This window comes from Lissotriton vulgaris, chromosome 1_2, assembly GCF_964263255.1.
Source record: "Lissotriton vulgaris chromosome 1_2, aLisVul1.2, whole genome shotgun sequence".
NCBI lineage: Eukaryota > Metazoa > Chordata > Amphibia > Caudata > Salamandridae > Lissotriton > Lissotriton vulgaris.
Genome location: NC_141686.1, coordinates 360,256,395 through 360,280,534, shown reverse-complemented (window position 1 = coordinate 360,280,534; position 24,140 = coordinate 360,256,395). Strand labels below are relative to the sequence as shown.

Genomic DNA, 24,140 nt, shown 5'->3' with positions numbered 1-24,140 from the left:
CCAGGTTCGTGCCGACCATTGATTACCAAAAATGGCGCTGTGTGCGTGGGGGTGTGGCGGACCGGAATACCAAGCGCGGAGGCCGTATATAGTGGGCAATGTTTGATTTATTTCCGTACGGTTACTCAAAACAGGGTGATTAGCAAGAGTCAATGATCCAGAAATGAAAGGCACAGCTCCACGGGTGGAAGAGGGGTCCAGGTCCGGTAACGATGTCAGCGGGCTCTCCGGGTCTTCTACTCTTGGGGACGTCCTCGGAGGTACCGGGAGAAAACAAAGAAAAGAAAGGAGCCGTTAGTCCTGCCGGACTTTTCTCGTCAAATCCCTGTTACCAGCACCGGGAAGTGTGAGGGGTAGGAAGACGAAAGTGAGGAGGGGTCGGAGGGGTCAGGGTAGGGATGGACACAAGCTGGGTATCGAGAAGCAGTAGGGGTGTAGGGGGGTGGGACGTGAGGATTAAAGGGTTTCTTTACAAAGTGGAGGAGTGCTTTACAATATTTACACAGTGCTCCGAGTGACGACGTGAGCCTAAAAGGGTAGTTCAATTACACAGAAAGGAGTTATTTACACTGCACCTAATGTGCTCTCAGAGGGGTTCCGTGTCACTCACCCGCTCCGCCGCAACTCTCCAAGTTGAGTTGCGGCCGCTCCCCAGCAACCTCCGGTGGACTCCACCAATCTTCGGACCACTCTTCTTCCTCTTCGCTCGTCCTCTCCTTCACCGCTCCAGTCGGGGTCTCCTGCCACAAGCTCGATCCGACGTCGGACTGTTTCCTGGGTCCGGTATTTCTAGTGTCCTGGTCACGTGAGGGGGAGGTACTTCCGGGGTCAGGTGGTAGTGCTTCCGTGTTTCCGCCGTTCCGGATTGGGTCCTGGAACAGAGGACAGAGGGTTGGACATTTGGTGGGTTGGGCTGCTACTATGGACGTTCTGGCCGGGTTCTCTGTCGTACGGGAAGGACTGCAATACCGTGGTGTGTGACGGGTATGTGGGGCCGCCGTATCACATCCCCTTCCCCTAGCTGTCTTTCTAGTACGGGTCTGGGCCATGGGATAACGGGAGAGGAAATCGGCATTGCCCTGTTCAGTCCCTTTACGGTGCAATGTCCGAAATCTGTATGGTTGCAGAGCTAAGAACCACCGGAGGACCCGATCGTTATGTCCTTTATTACGGGCCATCCACTCCAGAGGGGCGTGGTCAGTATAGATGACAAACTCTCTCCCTTCCAGATAGTACCTTAAACTTTCCACCGCCCATTTAATGGCCAATGCTTCCTTCTCTACAACAGCATAATTGGTTTCGCGGGGATACAGTTTACGGCTCAGGTACAAAATGGGGTTCTCATTCCCATTTTCGTCTTTCTGTGAAAGGACCGCCCCTAAACCCTGGTCCGAGGCGTCTGTCTGTAGGAGGAAGGTCCGTGAATAATCCGGACTGACCAATACCGGTTTGGAGGTTAATGCTGCTTTGAGTCGAGAAAAGGCTAACAGTAGAACAGGGTTGGGATTCTTTAGGAGGGTTTCTGTTTTTGTGGACTTCCTTAGGAGATCAGTGAGGGGAGCTGCAGTCTGGGAAAAATTGGGTATGAACCTGCGGTAATAACCTAATAGGCCTAGGAATGCCCGGAGGTCTTTTCGAGACTGGGGGAATGGAATGGATTGTATGGCCTCAACCTTCTTGGCCTGTGGACGTATCATTCCCTCTCCTAAGAGGTAGCCCAAGTACTTCACCGAGGTAGCCGCTAGCGTGGTTTTTGCAGGATTAATGGTGAACCCAAAAGAGCCCAGGGACCTAACGACTTTGCTGAGGTGATCGAGGTGTTCCGCCCAACTATTGCTATAGATAACAATATCGTCGAGGTAGGCCCCGGCATACCCTGAGTGTGGTCTTAACACTTGGTTCATCGCCCTTTGGAAGGTGGCGGGTGCCCCGTGTAACCCAAAAGGTAATACTGTGAATTGGAATAAGCCGTCTGGGGTAGAAAAGGCAGTTTTCTTTCGGTCTTGTGCTCTAAGGGGGATCTGCCAGTAGCCCTTGCAGAGATCTAACGTGGATATGTATCGGGCCTTCCCTATGCTCTCGACCATCTCATCGACCCGCGGAAGGGGATAAGTGTCGAAGGTAGATATTTTATTTACCTCCCTGAAATCTATGCAAAACCTCACGGACTCGTCAGGTTTAGGCACTAGAACTATGGGGGAATTCCATTCACTGATGGAAGGCTCAATGATCCCCATACCCAACATTAGTTCGGTTTCTTGTCTGATCACGTTCCTACGGGCTTCAGGGACCCGGTAGGGTCGAAGCCGTACAATCTTACCAGGCTCTGTGTGTATGCTGTGTTCTGTGATGGTCGTGTGACCTGGTGAGGAGGAAAACACACTCTGTAGGGGTTGTAGGGCCTCTCGGAGACTCTGTCTCTGTTCTCCGGTCATCTCGGGGTCAAAGCATGACTCAAATAAGAGAGGGGTTGGCATGTCGTTGGTGGATAGGACGGGTCGGGGTCCCTCCCATTTTTTAAGAAGATTGACATGGTACACCTGTGTGGTGCCTCGAACAGGATCGAGCTCTACTTCGTAGGTGACCGGGGTCACTTGGCGAAGAATCGCATAGGGTCCTTGCCACTGCCCTAACAGTTTGTGATCTGATGATGGTCTCATCAGAAGAACTAGATCCCCATTGTTAAAGGAGCGTGGTTTGGTACCCTTATCATATTGCCGTTTCTGGCTAGCTTGTGCGTTTTCCATATTCTGGCAGACAATGTCACGCAGCTGGGCGAGATGTGTTTTTAGATTTTCGACATATTCTGGCAGGGGCCGGGTTCTGTCCGGTTCGGCCTCCCAGGCTTCTTGGGCCATGTCAAGAAGGGTGCGGGGTGGTCGACCATACAGCAACTCATATGGAGAATACCCGGTGCTGCTCTGAGTTTTGCACCGAATGGCAAACAAGGCCAACGGCAACATCCCCTCCCACCTCTTTGCCTCTAAGGCCAACATTTTCTTCAGTCTTAACTTCAGGGTGGCATTGTATCGCTCTACCAACCCATCTGTCTGGGGGTGGTAGGCGGAAGTGCGGATCTGTTTTATGCCGAGATTTGAACAGACTTGTTTCATTAGGGATGAGACGAACGGAGTGCCTTGATCCGTAAGGATCTCCCTGGGAAACCCTACTCGTGAGAATATGGAGATGAGGGCTTTAGCTATGGTCTGTGTTGTAGGTTGGCGTAAGGGCACTGCCTCAGGGAAGCGAGTGGCGTAGTCCACCAGAACTAGGGCATAACGACAGCCACTGCGGGAGGGAAGTAAGGGGCCTATGATGTCCATTCCAACTCGGGTGAAGGGGATATCAATGAGGGGTAGAGGGAGTAAGGGAGCCCTGGGAGGACGATATCTACTGTTTCTCTGACAGACTGGGCACTCTCTACAATATTGTCTGACCTCCTGATGTACTCCTGGCCAATAGAATTTCTCCAGGATGGACAGACTGGTTTTTTCGTCGCTGAAGTGACCCCCTAGGAGATGGCTGTGGGCAAGAAAGAGGACCTTCTCTCTAAAGGGTCCGGGAATCAATAGCTGTGGTGGTTGGTTTGGGTTCCCTTTTCTATAGAGTAGTCCGTTCTTTTTAAAGAAATAGGGACATACGTGAAGTGGGTCTTCCTGATCTAAGGCCTTTCCACAGGCCTCTTGTAGGACGGGATCTTCTTGTTGCGATGCCCGGAATTCTCTATCTGTTTGCCAGGGATGGACATCGGGAACCACCGGGTAGGCGGTGGTGTGGTTTCGCTTTTCTTGCCTCTTCTGATTACGGGATTTCCGGGCTTTGGTCGGATCTCCAGCCAGCGGTTGTTCCCCGGAAAAGGGTGCTTCTCCCCACCATTGGTTCAGGGAGTCTGTAGTGTCCTGCACCAATTTAGGGAGACCAGCATAATCATTCCCTAGGATCACCTGTTCAGGAAGGTTCGGTATCAGACCTACAGTGAGTTCAGTCCCGGGATCAGCTGGGTGCCGTACTCGCACCTGGGTGGTAGGGTACCTTTTTGTGTCTCCGTGTACGCATTGGATGGCGACGGTTCCTGTGGGTGGTCTTGGTGGGGTCGGTAGGTCCTGGGGCCGTAGAACGCTCTGGCGACAGCCCGTGTCAGCCAAAGCTAGGAGTGGATGTCCGTCTACGTACACGGGACAACGGAACGGTGGGGGTTTCTCGCCGGGTGTTGCACACACATAGTTCTGTACCAGGCCTATCTCCATGGGTTCGTCTTTCTGTGGACATACACGTGCTATATGTCCATAGCCGCCGCAGTTGTAACACTGTGGACCCGGATTGGGTGGTCTGTATATGAGCGGTGGTGGCAGCAGGGAAGGCGGCTCCGTTTTCCTTGGAGGGGGGGGTCGCTGGGGTCTGACTGCATTGATATGCGCTCGGTGGGGATGGTCATCTCTGCCCCTGGATGTTTCTTGGGCTCGACTGTATGCACTCGCGATCTCCACCGCGCTGTCGAGGGTGAGTCGTGCATGTTGTCGTACCCATTTTTGGGTGGCCGGATGTAGGGATGCCAGGAATTGCTCGAGATATATTTTTGCTAGGATATCGTCATTTGTGGAGGTGTCGGGACGTAACCATCGATTGGCGAGATCTTTAATCCGGAAGGACAGAGCCCTGGGGGTTTCTTGGGGCCCTTCCTTGGCTTGGCGTAATTTCACTCTATAGGTCTCGTCATCTATGCCCAGCCTTTCCAGGATACACTTCTTGATGTCATCATAGGGTGTGTTGCCTTGTATATTGGCTTGTTGATAGGCCGCTTGGAGGTCTCCGGTTAGTAGCGGCCCCAAATATTGCCCCCATCGATCGGCTGGCCAGGAGGCGGCCTGCGCTAGTCTTTCAAAGTTCGTAAAAAAGTAGTCCGGATCGTCGCCAGGAACATACTTTTGTAAGACTACTGAGGGGAGGGAGGTTATGGGTCGTTGTTGTTGTTGGCCGAGGACGTCCGTTAATTTACCCATGGCCTGGTCGTGAGCATCCCCTTGGCCCTTGAAGACGTCATGCAGTTGTCCCCGATCTTCCTCAGCAGTTTTCAAAAACTTCTCCATCAGCTTTCCCAACATCTCTTGGGACTCGGCCATTTTCTGTACGACGGCCTCCATGCCTCCGGATCCCACTTCTGACACCAACTGTGTGCGTGGGGGTGTGGCGGACCGGAATACCAAGCGCGGAGGCCGTATATAGTGGGCAATGTTTGATTTATTTCCGTACGGTTACTCAAAACAGGGTGATTAGCAAGAGTCAATGATCCAGAAATGAAAGGCACAGCTCCACGGGTGGAAGAGGGGTCCAGGTCCGGTAACGATGTCAGCGGGCTCTCCGGGTCTTCTACTCTTGGGGACGTCCTCGGAGGTACCGGGAGAAAACAAAGAAAAGAAAGGAGCCGTTAGTACTGCCGGACTTTTCTCGTCAAATCCCTGTTACCAGCACCGGGAAGTGTGAGGGGTAGGAAGACGAAAGTGAGGAGGGGTCGGAGGGGTCAGGGTAGGGATGGACACAAGCTGGGTATCGAGAAGCAGTAGGGGTGTAGGGGGGTGGGACGTGAGGATTAAAGGGTTTCTTTACAAAGTGGAGGAGTGCTTTACAATATTTACACAGTGCTCCGAGTGACGACGTGAGCCTAAAAGGGTAGTTCAATTACACAGAAAGGAGTTATTTACACTGCACCTAATGTGCTCTCAGAGGGGTTCCGTGTCACTCACCCGCTCCGCCGCAACTCTCCAAGTTGAGTTGCGGCCGCTCCCCAGCAACCTCCGGTGGACTCCACCAATCTTCGGACCACTCTTCTTCCTCTTCGCTCGTCCTCTCCTTCACCGCTCCAGTCGGGGTCTCCTGCCACAAGCTCGATCCGACGTCGGACTGTTTCCTGGGTCCGGTATTTCTAGTGTCCTGGTCACGTGAGGGGGAGGTACTTCCGGGGTCAGGTGGTAGTGCTTCCGTGTTTCCGCCATTCCGGATTGGGTCCTGGAACAGAGGACAGAGGGTTGGACATTTGGTGGGTTGGGCTGCTACTATGGACGTTCTGGCCGGGTTCTCTGTCGTACGGGAAGGACTGCAATACCGTGGTGTGTGACGGGTATGTGGGGCCGCCGTATCACAGGCGCCAAAACCTACACTCCCTGCCGAGTCGGTCCACAACCCCAGCTCTTCGGAGGAAACTGGCGGTTTGTTCCACACGACACGACCGTTGAAATCCGCCAGAAATGCCAGCCATATGCGCATATCCTGGCGAACCTCTGCTGACAGTCTTGTGCGGTGGTGCCCTTCCTTGAGGCCAACCATAGCTTGGGCGATAGAGCGGGAAAAGGGACGAGCCATCGGCATTACTCTAAGGGCAAAGTTAAGCTGACCCACAGCTCGTTGCAACTGATGGAGTTACTTTTCTCTCGCCGAGGCACATTTCGAGCAAGGCCTTAAATTTCATTACCTTCTCTTTGGGCAGGCGGAAGCACCCCTCCACAGAATCGAGCTCAATCCCCAGAAACTCGAGTGTAGTAGATGGCCCTACCGTCTTGCCTGGTGCCAGTGGCACGCCAAATTCTTTCATGAGATTACAGAATTCACTCAAGGCCTGAGCACATTCCGTGTCCCCGGCCGCCCCCAGGAACAGAAAATCATCAAGGTAATGCATGACCAGTGTAAAACCCGTGGCTCTGGTGAAAGCCCATTGCAAAAAAGTACTGAACTTCTCAAAATACGCACAAGAGATGGAGCAACCCATTGGCATACATTTATCCATGTAGTAGCGTCCTTGAAACACAAAACCTAAGAGACGCTGATCCTCTGGGTGTACCGGGAGCAACCGGAACGCTGACTCGATATCTGATTTAGCCATCAGCGCTCCGGGCCCCAGGCGATTCAAAATGGCGACGGCCTCATCGAAGGATGCGTACCGCACCGAACAAACTCCCGGGTCAATCGCATCGTTCACCGAAAGACCCCTAGGAGCGGACAAGTTGTGGATTAACCTAAACTCACCTGGGTCCTTCTTGGGGACTACTCCCAACGGTGAACAAACAAAGTCGACAACTGGTGGCTTGCCATATGGTCCCGCAACCCGACCTCGGGCCACTTCCTTTGCAATCTTTGCCTGTACCACCGTCGTATTTTGTTGAACCGATAGTTGGTTCTTACATTGTGCTTCCCCCCGAAAATCCCCCGCCGGGATGCGGAAACCATATGAGAAACCGTCTCGCAACACCCCGGCGGAGACATGATCAGGGTATTCGTTCAGCCCAGAGATCATTGCCATGATATCAACGGGAGTAGGTAATGGTGCCCCTCGGTCGATTTTAGACCTGTTTGGCGCCTCCTCTACCTCCCGTATCACCAGTCTTGGCTCTGCACGAACTCTCGGGGTATGAGGACTGTCCGCACCCTGCACACTCATGCCTGAACTTGCATGTCCCATGTGGCCTAGTGCACTTGCCTCTGTTAAAGCCCCAACAGACCCCTTTCCTACCTGAGTTCCCATTACTCTTTGCGTTCTGATCACTGTTTGCGCCCGCCCGAAAGGGCGGCCCCAAAGAATGGCGGGAAGGCTCAGCCCCATTCCCGCCCAAAGAAGGCGACTTCGCCGTGTTGGACCCAACCAGTTTCTGCCAGGAAATGGAGTCGAAACAATCCCACGTCAGGGATGGGTCGTGCTCCTTGGCCTTACGAAATTTGTTATCATAACCAAACCATTGATTGCCTCCGTACAATTCATAGAATTCCATAATACGTGTCTGGTAACAAGCTAGTTCCAACAATACTTCAGGCCTACGTTCCCCCATAATTGCAGTGAACATTCCAAACGCCCTGGCCCAATTAGCGATTGTTTCATCTACTCTGAAACCCGCCATCTTTGCACGCCATACACTCGGATGCAACAACTCCTTCTGATTTCTAACATGCTCTATCTCATAGTGATCGGTCAATAATGAAAACATGTTCACATATTTATCTGCCCATATCCTTTCTTTCACATCCATCGGGATATGTTGAACCACCTTTTCCCTCCTTGAGGGTAACAATCCCTCCCCCTCTATTGGCAACGGCTGCTTACCCGAACAAGTAGCTGTGACTGTTGTCGCTGCTGTTCCAACGTTCAATACTGGTTGTTCCATGGGAACCTGCGGGGAAACAAGAGGACAAGGTGCCTTCGCAGCATCTTTCGATTGCCGCAACTGCTTCATTATCGACCTGGCCTCCTCGGCCGTGGCCCCCTCGTTGTCCCTGCCCAACCATGCCGCCAATTGGGCAGCCAATTCAGGAGGCATATCCCCCTCGTTAACAGGTGTGACCACGACAGGGATCGGTTGTCCCGCGTTCGGGACCGGAACTGGGGCCTCGACCGGACTGACCGGGCTCGCCGGAGGTGATTCGGGAACCGGAGCCTCCCCTCCTGCCGCCCTATTCCTGGTCCTTTTACCCCTCCCGGTAGGGACTACTCCCGGCAATGCTGGTCCGATGACTTTTTTCGGTCTCCCCGTACCATTCATTGCCGCCATCTGCTTCTTCATGTTCGCCATGTCCTTTACCAGCATACGAAGCATCTGTTCGGTCCCAACCTTCTTTCCGACCTTCTTGCCAGGCATCGTTCACCGATATTCGACTCGAGGTCCTGGATCAAAGCTTCGAAATCGCTGAAAGAAGAAACACAAAATTACAAGTTCTCAAAATTGGCTCTTGGTTTCGTCTCGGGCTCACGTGCAACGAGAGGTGCAGCTTCCAAGCACAGGAACAAGAGGATGCTTCTTTGGATTGTCGCTCCTTTTATTCTTCTTTGGGAGGGCGTGGACCCTCCTCCGACCGCCTACGGGGCGTGGCCGACGGTGTAGGTGTCTAGGACAACCCCTCTTGGGTGGGAAAAGGCGCGCCCCAGCTACGCCGCTTCGGGCATACCAGCCGTGACACGCCTCCCGCCCAAAATGGTTTCCCGGGGGGATCGGGGCACCCGACCATACGTTCGGGGGGACCGAGTGGTCGCCCCTTTCCATTCGCCATGCATTGACTCATGTTTGCTAGTGTCGTCCTGGTATGCAGTTCCTGTATTTTAGTTTCGCCTGAGCTCGCACTCTGTTTTTTATTTTATGTCGCACTTGGCTTGTCTTTGGGTGGTGTTTGACCCGTATGTGGCTTGTCTCGCCGCTATGCTTTGGCGTTTTTTTGTTGCTGTTTTTTATTGGTTTAGTTAAACGTATTATGTATGCACTGTTTATGTTCTCTTAGTGTGTTAGTTTTGTAATCTCTACATTTCACTGACTGAGCTGCTACGATCGACAGGTAATTACTTTTTTTTAAAAATATTATTAAAGAGTGCCTTTGTTAATTTGTACACTTTTTCCTCTGAATTTCCTTTTTGTGATGTGCATGTAATTATGTTCTTGGGTCTTTCTTTGCTCGCACTTGGCTTGTGTCCGGCTCCTTTCTTTTGAGTGTGCTTTTTCATGCTATCAATGCCTGCTATTTAGTTCGTCTCTTCGCCATGCATTGAGTTATGTTTGTGCGTGTCGTTCTGGTATGCGGGTCCTGTAGTCTACTTCCGTCTGAGCTCACATCCTGTAAAAAAAATGTTTATGTCGCTGTTGCTTCGTTTTCTTTTGTGTTTCACCGTACGTGTTTTGTCTCGCCGCTCTGCATTGTCCTTTGTTGTCTCACATTAAATTTATTGATAGGTAGTATGTATGCACTGTTTTGCAACACGCAGCAAGACCACATTATCATTCTGCACCCCCACTGTACCATTGAGCAACAACACGGCATCACTCTGCACCACCACAGCCGTATTTAGCACACCAACAGTCTCATTCATACATACTACAGCATTACTGAACTGCAAATTAGCATGTTTTTATACCTGTAATTGTGTCTGCTATGTTAAAATCTGTGTTGAAAGCATGCACTTACGGCCGGTGGTGTGTATGCCTGTTGAAAGCGTGGACTGCTGTCTGTGTGTGTGTGTGTGTGTATGCCTGGTGAAAGCATGCACTGATGACTGTTGGTGTGTCAGTACGTCTGGTGAAAGCGTCCATTGATAGCTGTTGGTGTGTGTGCCTGTTGAAAGCGTACATGTTCTGTTTGTGTGACATTTTTCTGCTGAGTAATGCTGTTGTGGTGATGAGTGGTGCTGTGGTGGTGATAAGTGCTGGTGTGTTTTTGTTTTGTGATAGTGTGTTGTTGCTGAATGATGCTGTTGTGGTGTTGTAGAGTGATGCTGGTGTGTTGCTGAGTGTTGTTAGTGTGGTGCTTAGTAATGCTGTTGTTGTGATGAGTGTTGCTGTGCTGGTGATGAGTGGTGCTGTGTTGGTGTTCAATGATTACCACCACAGCATAACTCATGACCACAATAGTAGCACTTCTCCCAACAACGGCATCACTGGGCTCCTCCAATGCAACACGCAGCAAGAGCACATTATCATTCTGCACCCCCACTGTACCATTGAGCAACAACACGGCATCACTCTGCACCACCACAGCCGTATTTAGCACACCAACAGTCTCATTCATACATACTACAGCATTACTGAACTACAAATTAGCATGTTTTTATACCTGTAATTGTGTCTGCTATGTTAAAATCTGTGTTGAAAGCGTGCACTTACGGCACATTGTTTCTAAAGTTGTTTCTAAAGTTGCTTCCCTTGCTTTCTTATTTGCCGGAAAAAGGCGCCTTTCGGTCTCTTTAGTTAACATTTGCATTTCCCAGCGGATGGCCGACAACAGATTAGAATCTTTACGACTGTGATGAAAGCAATTCAGTCTCCTGGGGTGGTTAGGCCCCAGACGTTTGGCTCTGGCCCCCTCCCCACCTTACAGAGGGGAAATGAAAGCAGAAAAAAAAGAACTTGTCGTGCATGAATGTGAAAGAGTCTAGAGTGTTTGTTCTTTTAGTGCGTATTTGCGCGAGTGAAAGGCAGAAACGTGCAGATGAATGAATGAGACTGAAGTTTAATAAACAGGGGGGGATAAGGTAAGGCAGGGTGGGTATGCTTCCAAGATGCACGTCTAAATGTTGTGAACGTGTGCGTGTTTCCCTGGGTGAATGGAAGAAAAATGATAGAGTCTGAGGGCTGTTTGTGACTGTCGTGCGTGTGGACGGGCCTGATTGGGATAGGATAAGCAAGAACCACGACCAGAGAGATGTTTTTGGTGGACTGTTTGAGCATGTTGCCTTGCATGGTGAATGGAACAGAGAGATGATTTGGTGTAATTGTTTCAGCAATTGAAAGACAGGGTGTTATGCTTTAAATGAAAAAAAAGTGCACGTCTGAATATGAAAGGCAGAAACGTGGAGATGAATGAATGAGACACAAGGCAGGGGGTGTTTGCTTGCAAGATGCACGTCTAAATGTGGTCAATGTGTGCGTGTTTCCGTGCGTGAATGTAAAAGAGTTAAAGTCTGTTGGCTGTTTGTGCGTGTTGGCGGGCGTGATTGGGATAGGATAACCAAGAGACACGACTAGAGATCTTTGTTCGTGTATGTGTTCCAGCAAGTGAAAGACAGGGAAATTATTTGTTGTCATCGATTCCTGAGGCCGGTGCCACTGCACCTGCTGCACGAACGGAAAGCGTGTCTCTGAAAGAGTGGGTGCAAGGGAGAGGGGAGAGGCATGGTGAGCTGTGCTTGGTGTTTACTCAGAAGGACCCTGCAGGACGTTGTAAGTGACAGCGCAAGTCACCTCCAAATATATATTTAAAGAAGATGCGAGGGCGCCATTACTTAATGTTAAAAAAAACACAAAGATGTGTCAGAAACACGGTGCCACTGCACCTGCTGCATGAACGGAAAGCGTGTCTCTGAAAGAGTGGGTGCAAGGGAGAGGGGAGAGGCATGGTGAGCTGTGCTTGGTGTTTATTTCGTGTTTGCGTGGAGAGAGAGGGGAGGTGCTGGTGTGGGAGGGGGGAGTTGCTGTTGTGGGAGGAGTGCTGAGTGCTGCTATGGCAAGGCTGTGTTTGCGGGGAGAGAGAGTAGAAGTGCTGGTGTGGGAGGGGGGAGTTGCTGGTGTGGGAGGAGTGCTGCTACAGCAAGGCTGTGTTTGCGGGGAGAGAGAGGGGAGGTGCTGGTGTGGGAGGGGGGAGTTGTGGGAGGGGGGAGTTGTGGGAGGGGGGAGTTGCTGGTGTGGGAGGAGTGCTGCTACGGCAAGGCTGTGTTTGCGGGGAGAGAGAGGGGAGGTGCTGGTGTGGGAGGGGGGAGTTGCTGGTGTGGGAAGAGTTGCTGGTGTGGGAGGAGTGCTGCTACGGCAAGGCTGTGTTTGCGGGGAGAGAGAGGGGAGGTGCTGTCGGGGAGAGGGAGGGGAGGTGCTGGTGTGGGAGGGGGGAGTTGGTGGTGTGGGAGGAGTGCTGCTAGAGAAGAAGCCCTGGCCGTGAATGCTCGTGCATGTTTGCTCACATGATTCACGTGAACTACATGAAAACCGCGGGGCTGAAAGCCCTTTGGTTTGAAGATGTTTTCGCCACTTGAATTCTCGCTCCGCTCGATGCGCTTGCGCACATCGATAGGTCGCGAGACCTAAACATCATGGAGGGCCTGTATGGCTTGGGATTGTGCTGATTTTTCTGTGTTTTTCGATTTTTTTGGGCTGTTGTTGTGGCCTTTTCACCAGGGGTAGTGAGTGATGCATGAGCCTAGTCTTTCTGTGGGGTGTCTTGAATTTAAACATCATGGAGGGCAAGGATGGCATGGGATTGTGTTGATTTTTCTGTGTTTTTTTTATTTTTTTGGGTGTTCATGGGGACAGGCCATGTGGGTGGGGGCCATTTTGAGTGCTGCTACAGGCAGGCCCTGGCCATGTGCTGGGAGGCAGGGGGCCATTTTGAATGCAGGCAGTGTTCTTAGGTCTGCACCCATTTTGCCTAGCTTTCAACCTTTATGCCCAGGGGTAGTGAGTGGTGCATGGGCCTAGTCTTTCTGTGGGGTGTCTTGAATTTAAACATCATGGAGGGCTTGGTATTGTGCTGATTTTTCTGTGATTTTCGTTTTTTTGGGCTGTTGTGGCCTTTTCACCAGGGGTAGTGAGTGGTGCATGGGCCTAGTCTTTCTGTGGGGTATCTTGAATTTAAACATCATGGAGGGCATGGATGGCATGGGATTGTGCTGATTTTTCTGTGTTTTATGATTTTTTGGGGTGTTCATGGGGACAGGCCATGTGGGTGGGGGCCATTTTGAGTGCTTCTACAGGCAGGACCTGGCCATGTGCTGGGAGGCAGGGGGCCATTTTGAATGCAGGCAGTGTTCTTAGGTCTGCAACCATTTTGCCTAGCTTTCAACCTTTATGCCAAGGGGTTGTGAGTGGTGCATGGGCCTAGTCTTTCTGTGGGGTGTCTTGAATTTAAACATCATGGAGGGCTTGGGATTGTGCTGATTTTTCTGTGATTTTCGTTTTTTTGGGCTGTTGTTGTGGCCTTTTCACCAGGGGTAGTGAGTGGTGCATGGGCCTAGTCTTTCTGTGGGGTGTCTTGAATTTAAACATCACGGAGGGCATGGGATTGTGCTGATTTTTTTGTGTTTTTCGATTTTTTGGGGTGTATAACTGAACTGATGTTCCTCTGTCTTCCATTGCTTTTAGGTGCACAAGACTCAAGAGAACCACCAGTGCCAGGAAGAAGTCCTGCAGCGGTGTGTGTATGCAGCATAACGTCACGCGACGTCACGTCTGGCCACAGACAACTCTGCAACTCGTGCAAATGCGGCCTGCTGTTCTGACCTCTGAAGAAGATGGCCCCCAAAAAAGTTCCCCGTAGCTCCTCTATCAAGAAAGTTGCCAGTAAGGAGCAGAAGAAGCAAGTTACCAAGGAGACTGGTGTGCCGCCCGCCACATTTTTTGGGAGTAAAAAAAAAGTACGCCTGCAACAGCGGGATCTGCTGGGGACCAAGCTGGGAGCAGCACCCCGCTCCATTGGGCTCAGTGCCACCACCACCACCACCACCATGCCACGCCAACTTAAGTCCAAGCCCTTGAGTGCTGCAGAGGCACTTAGTCTAGTTATTCAATCACCATCAACCAGTGATGTTGGCTCATCGCAAGAAAGTAGCAGCAATGTCCCCAACACAGGTTGTTGTAACTCATCTGACGAGTGTTGAACAACCACAGCCGCAACAACAACCACATGTGCAAGTACAAGCCCAAGTACTTGTGGAAGGAGAGGCAGCGCAAGGAGATGTGCAAGCAGAGGTGCATGGAGGGTCACAAGTGCCCACAATAGTTGTTCCTCCAGAAGTAGGGGCACATCAAGAAATCTACAATCAAGCCGAGGTATCATTTGAGGAACCCACTCCTCCTGATCATTCATTGTCTTCCTCATCCCTAGCAAGGAAAAGATCAAGGGTGGTGTCTACATCTTCTTCAAGCACACCTCCTTCTGATGATACAGATCAAAATTGGGAACCAGCACCACTGCCATCTGAGAGTGAGGCACACCATGATCTGACAAAGGTAGTTAAGCGTAAAAGGAAGCTCGTCCAAAGTCTCATAGTTATGGAGTGTGATGAGGCTCAACAAGAAGTGGCGGATACTGCTGCTGATGAAGACTCTCATGACGATAAAGGTCACTGCAGCCCCAGCGGGCATGCAGCAAACAGACATTTTGACCCTAGCCCGAGAAGCTGCTGAGCGTGATGATGTTGTCAACGAGGAGGCAATGGAAACACCACAATCATTGGAGTTAACTAGTACACCAACACGTACCGCTTCCATATTTCTTCCTCGCCAGAAGGGACCTCCATCGACCTCGACCTCAATTAGTGGTGGTGAAAGTGCAAAACGTACTAAAGTTCGGCAATCCACATCCTCCACTTCATCTGGCATTAGCAGCAGGACCACCACCACCAGTATCGCCGCCTCCTCCAGCCCCCAAAGACATTTCAAGTCCGCAGTTTGGGACTTCTTTAGTGTTTGCCCAAAAAAGGAAAACGTCGCCATTTGTAGCATTTGTAAGCATGCAGTTAGTCGTGGTAAGTTTGGTACCAACTATGGTACCGGAGGCCAGAGAGGTCATCTTGAGAGACAGCACGCTATCCAATGGTTTGCGCACCTAAAGGAGATCAAGGAAGCCCGAATTGCAAGTCAAGAAAACGCTGATGTTTCATCTGATGATGACGAGGAGGAAGAAAACGTGTCAAACACTTCACTTACACCCAGTACCCCTGTCAGCAGCACACCCCATGTGAGCCACACTAAGAGTGTGGGAGAGAGTGAGACACCAATGCGAAAAAGTTCATCAGCGAGAGTAACTGGGTCGAAGAAGTCATCATCATCATCATCCCGTAAATGCTTGGTCCAGGGCAACATTAGAACGATGTTGTTTACAGAAGCGCCATATGAACGCAACCACCCACTGACGCGTCTGTATAACACTAAGCTGGCTAAAATGCTAGCTCTGGACCTTCTCCCTTTTTCTTTTGTAGAAGGGATTGGTTTTCTAGAATTAGTGGCAGCCCTCTGCCCTAAATGGAAGGTTCCTAGCCGGTTCTATTTTGCCAGAGTTGCGGTTCCAGCACTACATGAAGATGTGCTGGAGGTGATTGGGGCAGCTTTGCAGAAAAGTGCTGTTCACACTATACATCTGACAACAGACATGTGGACCAGTGGCGCAGGCGCTGATTACATGTGCATCACTGCACACTGGGTCTCTTTTTCAGGGGTTGAACCAAAGCTAAACGCAGGTGTTGACCCGGACCAAGTTTTTAAAGCTGCTCGGAAACATGCAACACTAGCCATGTTTGGCTTGGAGAAACGTCACACAGCAGAAAACATTTTGAATGAGTTTAACACAAAGGTCTTTCACTGGCTGTCCCCAAAAAAACGCCAGATTGGTTATGTTTCCACGGATAATGGCGCCAATGTAGTTAAGGCCATGGAGCTGGGTCAATATTTCAGAGTGCCGTGTTTGGCGCACTGTATAAGCCTGGTTGTTAAAAAATTCTTGAGTGATGAAGACAGTCCAGCGTGCATGTTAGTGGCCACCTGCCAAAGAATGTGCAACCATTTCAGCCATTCTTTTAAGGCCTGGAAGCATCTGAGGAGCCTGCTACATGAACGTCGAATGCCAGTGAAAGCACTCATCCAGGAGGTGGCAACACGTTGGAACTCAACCTTTTACATGCTTGAGCGGCTGTATGAGCAGTATACGGTACTCAATCACTATTTCTTAACACTGGGTACAGCTCAGAAGGACCTGAGGCTAGATGTGGTGCAATGGAACCTAGTTAAAAGCCTGACAGACATGCTTCGTCCTTTTGAGGTCTTCACGCGTGCAGTCAGCAAGGAGGACTGTAATTTGGGAAAAGCTATCCCATTGTTGCGCATGCTGGAGCACCAACTGGAGGCGGTGTCTTCTATGTTTCAAAAAGATGAAAAAAAGCAAGAGGCTTTTGTTTTGGCGGAGAAATTATTAGAGCGCCTACGGGGTGATGAACGTCTTAAAACCCACTCAGAACAGCATTACATTTGTGCTACTATTCTGGATCCACGCTACAAAAAGGCGCTGGCAGGCCGAGCATTCTTTCCTTTTGATGATGAAAATGTTACAAAGTACAAATGTTGGCTAGCCTTGTCAGCCAAGAGGTTTGAAAGAGAACGGCAGCAAATTGAAGGAAAAGGCAGTACATCAGCATCAGCAGGCCATCCCCAGTCAAAAGAATCCACTTCTGCACCTGTGGCTGTGGCACAAGTGATCTCTCAGCCGTTAAAGACACCGGCAACCGGATCATCTGCACCAGACACAACAGTAACATTGGATGCAGAAGAGGATTGGCTAACTTGGCTTGGGTTTGGTTCTCAAAAGGTCACAGCAAAAAGTAAGCAAAGTGGAGGAACCTTGGAGGACCTTGAGTCGATGGTGCAGGACTATCTGAATGACTCAACAGAGGTCTATGTTAATGCTGACGCATTGGCGTATTGGCATGGGAAAAAAGAATTGTGGGCACAGCTCTCCAACCTGGCTTTAAACTTCTTGTCTTGCCCACTCGCAAGTGTGTCTTCTGAACGTGTTTTCAGTGCTGCTGGTGGCATTGTAACTTCCAAACGGAGCCGCCTCTCGCCCAAAAATGGGGAGAGGTTAACAATGATCAAGATGAACCAGCACCTCATACCACCAGATTACAAAGTACGAGAAAGCACGCCGGCTGAAGACGAAGAGGACAGCAACGTAGATGAGGGAATTTCTTCTCTGTTAGATGACACTGACCTCATCCTGCCTGAATTCGCAGAGTATGATGATGAACCCTTATTCTTATTCCCTGACACCGAGCCCTGAAAATGAGACAATGAATCAATAACTTTCTTTTTCGTCCTTATTAACTTTTATTCCTGTGTGTCTGTCTTTCTTTGTTTTGCACAGTTAATATAATTCAAACTTTAATCACCTAATCACAAAAACAAGCCCATCAGCAGAACTGTCTTCACTTGTTTGCTTATTGATTTGAAGGTGCCGCAGTCTCCATTCTCAGGTTCACAAGTTCACAAGAACATGCTCCTCTATCCTCCTCCTCCAGACTCCTATTTCCCTCAAAGCAGAGGGCTGGATTACGCCCAATGAAGAAAGACGCTGCACTTGTGGGGGTGTTCTACTTCTTTGCGGGTGAGTTAACGGCTCTGGGGCCATTGCTGGGAAGCTCTAATACCGGATAAAAGTGGTTTGGACCAAATCGGAGGCGAATTTTTTTTGCGTTTTGCTGACTTGCTTGCCTTTGAGGTGCTCTTTGGGGGGGTTCCGGGTGTTTGTGGGTGAGCTTTGGGATCTGGGAGCACTGCTGGGACAGTCTAATCTTGATTGCATTTGCTTTTCAGGAAATCCGTGGTGGAAAACAGGAGTTATGACCTAGCTGCACAGGGCATTTGGACCGAAGGTCGATAAATCTTGTAAGTATGAGATTTTCCTTTTTGGCTGTTTGGGAGTGTTGTGCTTTTTTTCGGGTGGGTTGGCGGGTCTTGGGGCATTCCTGGGAAGGTCTAATACCGGATAGAAGTGGTTTGGACAAAATCCATGCAGAATTTTTTTTTGCTATTTCTGACAATTTGCTCAATGTAGCGTTTTCGGGGGCCTGTTTGGGGGGCTTCCTGGTGTTTGTGGGTGGGTTTCGGGGGCTGGGAGCACTGCTGGCTATGGATACTTTAGATTGCAAGAGGTTTGAAGCACAGCCATGGTGGCAGAGGGAAGTTAGGGCCTAGCTGCAAAGCGCGCGCGGAGTGATTTTGGAAATTGCCAAGAAAATGACTAAGTCCCCATTTTTGTATTTTTGCTTTTTGGCTGTTTGGGGGTCTTCTACTAGTTTTCGCCTGGGTTGACAGCTCTGGGGCCATTGCTGGGAAGCTATTATACCTGATAAAAGTGGTTTGAACCAAATCGGAGGCAAATTTTTTTTTGCATTTTTGCTGACATGCTTGCCTTTGAGGTGCTCTTTGGGGGGGGTTCTGGGTGTTTGTGGGTGAGTTTTGGGGTCTGGGAGCACTGCTGGGACAGTCTAATCTTGATTGCATTTGCTTTTCAGGAAATCCGTGTTGACCGAAGGCGGATAAATATTGTAAGTATGAGATTTTCCTTTTTGGCTGTTTGGGGGTGTTGTGCTTTTATGCGGGTGGGTTGGCGGGTCTTGGGGCATTCCTGGGAAGGTCTAATACCGGATAGAAGTGGTTTGGACAAAATCCATGCAGATTTTTTTTGTTGCTATTTCTGACATTTTGCTCAATGTAGCGTTTTTGGGGGCCTGTTTGGGGGGCTTCCTGGTGTTTGTGGGTGGGTTTCGGGGTCTGGAGCACTGCTGGCTATGGATACTTTAGATTGCAAGAGGTTTGAAGCAAATCCATGGTGGCAGAGGGGAGTTAGGGCCTAGCTGCAGAGCGCGCAGAGTGATTTTGGAAATTGCCAAGAAAATGACTAGGTCCCCATTTTTAAACTTTTGCTTTTTGGCTGTTTGGGGGTCTTCTACTAGTTTTCGCCTTGGTTGACGGCTCTGGGGCCATTGCTGGGAAGCTCTAATACCGGATAAAAATGGTTTGGACCAAATCGGAGGCGAAACATTTTTTGCGTTTTTGCTGACATGCTTGCCTTTGAGGTGCTCTTTGGGGGGGGTTCTGGGTGTTTGTGGGTGAGTTTTGGGGTCTGGGAGCACTGCTGGGACAGTCTAATCTTGATTGCATTTGCTTTTCAGGAAATCCGTGGTGAAAAACGGGAGTTATGACCTAGCTGCACAGCGCGTTTGGACCGAAGGCCGATAAATATTGTAAGTATGAGATTTTTCTTTTTGGCTGTTTGGGGGTGTTGTGCTTTTATGCAGGTGGGTTGGCGGGTCTTGGGGCATTCCTGGGAAGGTTTAATACCGGATAGAAGTGGTTTGGACAAAATCCATAAGGAAAAGCCTTTTGGCACTTTTTGTAACTTAGGGTTCGTTAGGGTTAGCCCTAGCAGCAGGATTGCATGTGTTTCGGGGTGTTCTAGATTTTTGAAACTGAGTTCTGGGGTCTTAGACCACTCGTGGGAATGTGTAATTTTCATTGCAAGTGATTTGAAGAAAATCCATGGTGGGAAAGGGGGGATTTGGCATAGTTAAAGAAAGCCTTTGCCACTATTCTTAACTTAGGGCTTGTTAGGGTTAGCAGTATTTGTATTGCATGTGTTTGGGTGGGGGGGTTTGCGAGTCTTGGAGCGATGCTGGGTATGGATACTTTTGCTTGCTTGCAAGTGGTTTGAATACAATCCACGGTGGGTAAGTGGGTATTTGGGCCTACTTTTACTTTCAAAGTACGTTTTGTCACCAGTTTTCTACTAGGCCTCGTTTTTTGAGATCTGATTGGGGGTCTTCTACATTTTTGCGACTGGCTTTAGTAAGGGTCTGGGTGGGAAGGTCTAATTTTGTTCTAAAACACAGTTTACAGTACACCTAGCTTGAGGGGAAAGATCCGCTAAATTAATTTGCTCATACTTATTTATCCTTCAAAAGGAGACTCAGACAGAGTACGCACTTTCAAAACTATTGTACTGTCTATTAGGAAAATCAAAGTGTGACTTTTTGCACTACACAGCGTACATACCTTATATTTATTTATCAGTAGTGTTCTAATATCACTTACTGTTTTTCCGTCAATAATTATTACAGGCCGGGTTTCAGTCTGTGCAATGGGAAAAAAGGATGGAGTCAGGCTTCACATTAGCGAGCCGCAATTCAGCATCCGCCAGGCAGGCAGTGGACAGGGTGTCTTCTGGTCACCAACATTGATGGACGAAGCGTCAGCTGGAATGGAGGAGTGCCGCTAATAAGAGGAATTGTTTGATGCGTGCAACTTACTTACCAAATTCAACAGGACAACTACAACAACATACAGATACAGTATCCATTGTTTTCTTCTATGAGTGTGACTGCATTTCTTGGATCTCTCTATGCTTCTAAATTGATCCCTACAGCCATTCTATAGGTTTTACTTCGGCTATTTTTTAAACCTAATTTAATGTAAGAAGTGTTTCTCTGAGTGCAGAGATAGGCAAGTGAAAACGCTGCAGCCCTGTACTGTCGCATTCTGTCATTCACGGTTGTCGAAAGTACTACTTACTTTTCAGTAACAATGCATGCAGTAGTGCATGCACATCATTTATGTCACGTAAAAGATTTATGGTTAGCTTTGTACCCAAAGATTTCTTTATCTTCAATTATTGTTTGTCCATGCTGTGCTTTTTTTTTCTTCTCTCAACAAAACCTACCCAAAAAGAAACCCCCATTCCCATCCATTTTCCAAACCCTAACCCTCTTCCCCCTGGTTTTGATTGATGTGTGACTAAATGACATCAATAATTCCACACACTTGCTGGGGAGGATAAGGTCATAGCAACAGGCTGGTGAAGGAATTCGAGGATATATTCTAGACTTACTCAGCTTCAGTACTATTTCTTGTAGTAGTAGCCGATGTCAAAGAAATTCAACGCAAGTACTAGTTATACTTTCAATACTTTACCATTTGTTAGGCTACATTGTGGCACTGTTCTAGCGTACTGTCACCTGCTATATTCTCTATCGTACCGTTGTAATGCTACAGTAAGGACAAACCAGGTTTCATTTTCTTTTTTTTCATAGGCATGCAACTGCCACTGTGTCACACCACTAGTACCACCGCAATGAGGACATTTCATCCGCCCAGGATTGCCAACCTTAATCGCCATTTCCCGTGGAGCCAGCCCTGGGCCTAGCCCTACTTTCAAACACATATTACAGGTAAGAGATTGACTGTAGTACTACTAAAGTCATAGCACTCTTGAATTCACTTACTCTGTGAGAGGCACTTAGTGTTGAAAACATTTAGCCATTTACACTTAAATGAAGAAAATGACACAGACTTAAGTTTCAGGAACACAAACTTTCTGTTAAACCCCCACCCACCAAACTCAAAAGCAGTAAAAAACAGGTATGCTCAGATAAAGTTTCAAAAAGTATATTTTTGTAGCCCTAACAAAATAATCTCCCGCAAGACCCTCCCTAACCCCAACGATTGTCCTTCAAAAGTCCAAAAAACAACCCAACTCCCAATTCCCACCCCCCAAAAGTCTCCAAAAAAGGCGCAAAGGGACACTACGGCAGGCTGCTGTTCAATTTTGCGGTCAGGGCATCATACTCCTTGCGGAGGGTGGCATGGTCAGAGCGGAGGCCCTCCACCAAGGTCTTATACGTTAGGACCTCCTGCTCCAGGTAGGACACTCTGAGGCATAAGCTGTGCTGGCGTGCCTTGCGACTCCTGTGGGGGGCAGCTGCTGTCTTTGCTGCTCAGCGGTGGCGGTTGGCTATGGTAGCCTGGCTCCGTACCGCTGGAGCACTGCGCTGGCTGGCAGCCCGTGGGGGCCCGGAGAAGGATGCAGCTGTCCCAGTGGATGTTGTACCGGTAGACTGCGTGTCCTCCTCCTCCAGGGCCACCAGCCGCCGATATTCGTCGACAGTGGCATCCAGCCTCCATTGCCGGGAATTCGAGCCAGCTCCTTCCTTGATGGTCTGTTTGATTTGGAAGTGAGTGAAGTGAAGTGAAGGGGTTTTGTAGAGCGCGACTGCTGCCCGAAGGCGTCCAAGCGCTAATAATGGAAAAGAAAAAGATTCTGAGGGTGGGAGGGAGCAGGGGGGGATTAGTTTCTAAATAAGAGTGTTTTGAGTTCTTTGCGGAAGTGTAGAAGGGTAGGGTTGGCTCTAAGTGGGAAGGGGAGTGAGTTCCAGAGTTTGGCAGCGTTGAGAGAAAAGGACCTGCCTCCTGCTCTAGCTTTTTTGATTCTAGGGACTACGGCGAGAAGTGCATTCGTGGAGCGCAGGATTTTTCGAGGGCAGTAGGGGGAGAGAAGTGAATGGTTGATTTCCGGGCTTGCTCTGTGAAATGCTTGATGCGATATGCAGACCGCCTTGAATTTTATTCTCTCTCTGACTGGGAGCCAGTGAAGAGCTCTGATCCCTGCCTTGACTGACTCTCTGCGAGGAATCTGTAGGAGAGTGCGGGCGGCACAATTCTGTGTTCTTTGCAGTTTTTCCAACACATACTCTGGGGCTCCTAGGTATAGAGCATTATTGAAGTCCAGCCTAGATTGTACAAGGCCCTGAATGACCACTTGCCTGGCTTCGAAGGGTTGTAGTGGAAGGATTTTTTTCAACATTCGGATAATTCCGAAGCAGGTTGCAGCTGTTTTGGTTGCTTGGATTTTAATGTGAGTTTGTTATCTAGCCAAACTCCTAGGCTTTTTATATTTTCCTTGGGAGTTGGCATTGGTCCCAAGCTTGAGAGCCACAGCTACAGCTGGTGATAAAAGGTGGGGGGGGAAGGACCGAGGATCATAATCTCGGTCGTATCACCGTTGAGTTTTAAGGATGACATTGTCATCCATCTTTTGACTTCCTCCATGCATGCTGCCAGATTGGGTTGGGGGGACACGCTGCCTTTCTGTGTCAGGGAGACCACCAGCTGGGTGTCATCCGCGTACGATATGATTTTGATACCGTATTTTTGGACGACACCCGCAGTGGCTTCATGTACACAATAAACAGCGTGGGGCTCAGTGAGGAACCCTGAGGCACACCGCAGTCCAAGGGTCGGTTTTTAGAGTAGGAGTCGCCATCAAAGACCTGGAAGGTTCTGTTGCTGAGAAACAAACTCAGCCAGTCTAGGGCGATTCCTGATATGCCGAGATCAGAGAGTCGAGCTAGTAGAGTTTTGTGGCAAACCGTGTCGAAAGCTGCACTTAGATCGAGGAGGACCACTGCCACTGTCCCTCCTCGATCCAAGATCTTCCTAGCTTCTTCTGTGACGGCTAACAGCGCCATCTCAGTGCCGTGTCTGGGGTGGAACCCTGTTTGGGAGGCGTCCAGTAGGAGGTTCTCCTCGAGGTAGTTAGTGAGACGGAGGTTGACATGCTTCTCCAGGATTTTGCTTGCCCATGGTAGTAGGGAGATTGGGCGGTAGTTATTAGGATCTGCTGGGTTGAGATTAGGCTTTTTTAGTAGTGCTTTCACCATTGCTTGTTTCCAGGCGGGGGGCCACCCCTGAAGAGATTGAACTGTTGAGTAGATGCAGGAGAGCAGGAAGAATGATTGGGTTGACCATATTCATCATCTTAGGGGGTGCGGGATTGAGGGGGAGCCAGATTTTACCTGAAGTGCCAGTGATTTGAGTGATTCCAGGTCTAATAATGGGAAATCATTCAGGTGGGTTTGGGCAGGGTGTTCAATCGCGCATATAGATTGTGATGAAACAGTTTCTGGGTTGGGGTTTGTAAATGAGGAGTATATTTTATTTATTTTATTTATTTATAGGAGCAACTATATGAAGAAAGAAAGACATAGTCTGTAACCAATGCTCCTTAAGATTAACACAAAATGATTGAGCAGAAAGTTGTGTCACAGTACAAGTAGTAAATTGAAAGCACAGTACATAACTTTGAGGACAGTATCTATCTAACCTCCCACTTCTTCATCTTTGCTCTAACATTAGTGGGAGTTTAAGGAACAAATTCTACGAGCACTATGGACTTCCATTACAGTCGACTATGACAGTACACCAGTCTTATTCTTCTTCTTCTCTCTTGTTTAGGAAAATTGGTACGTTATCTTATGCAAGCCGGCATAATGCCAGCGCAGTAAACTTGCACCCAAGAAAAACAGACGC

General features: G+C 49.3%; 1 protein-coding gene across 1 annotated transcript; it reads right to left on the bottom strand.

The window, feature by feature from the left end:
• Positions 1–602: 602 nt before the first annotated feature.
• Positions 603–5,141, bottom strand: LOC147736852 (uncharacterized). The gene is made up of 2 exons (XM_086953532.1): positions 3,642–5,141; positions 603–872 (listed from the first exon to the last, which is right to left on the bottom strand). Exons 1-2 carry the CDS (start codon positions 5,139–5,141, stop codon positions 603–605), a joined length of 1,770 nt encoding a protein of 589 aa, XP_086809658.1.
• Between the last annotated feature and the right edge of the window lie 18,999 nt (positions 5,142–24,140).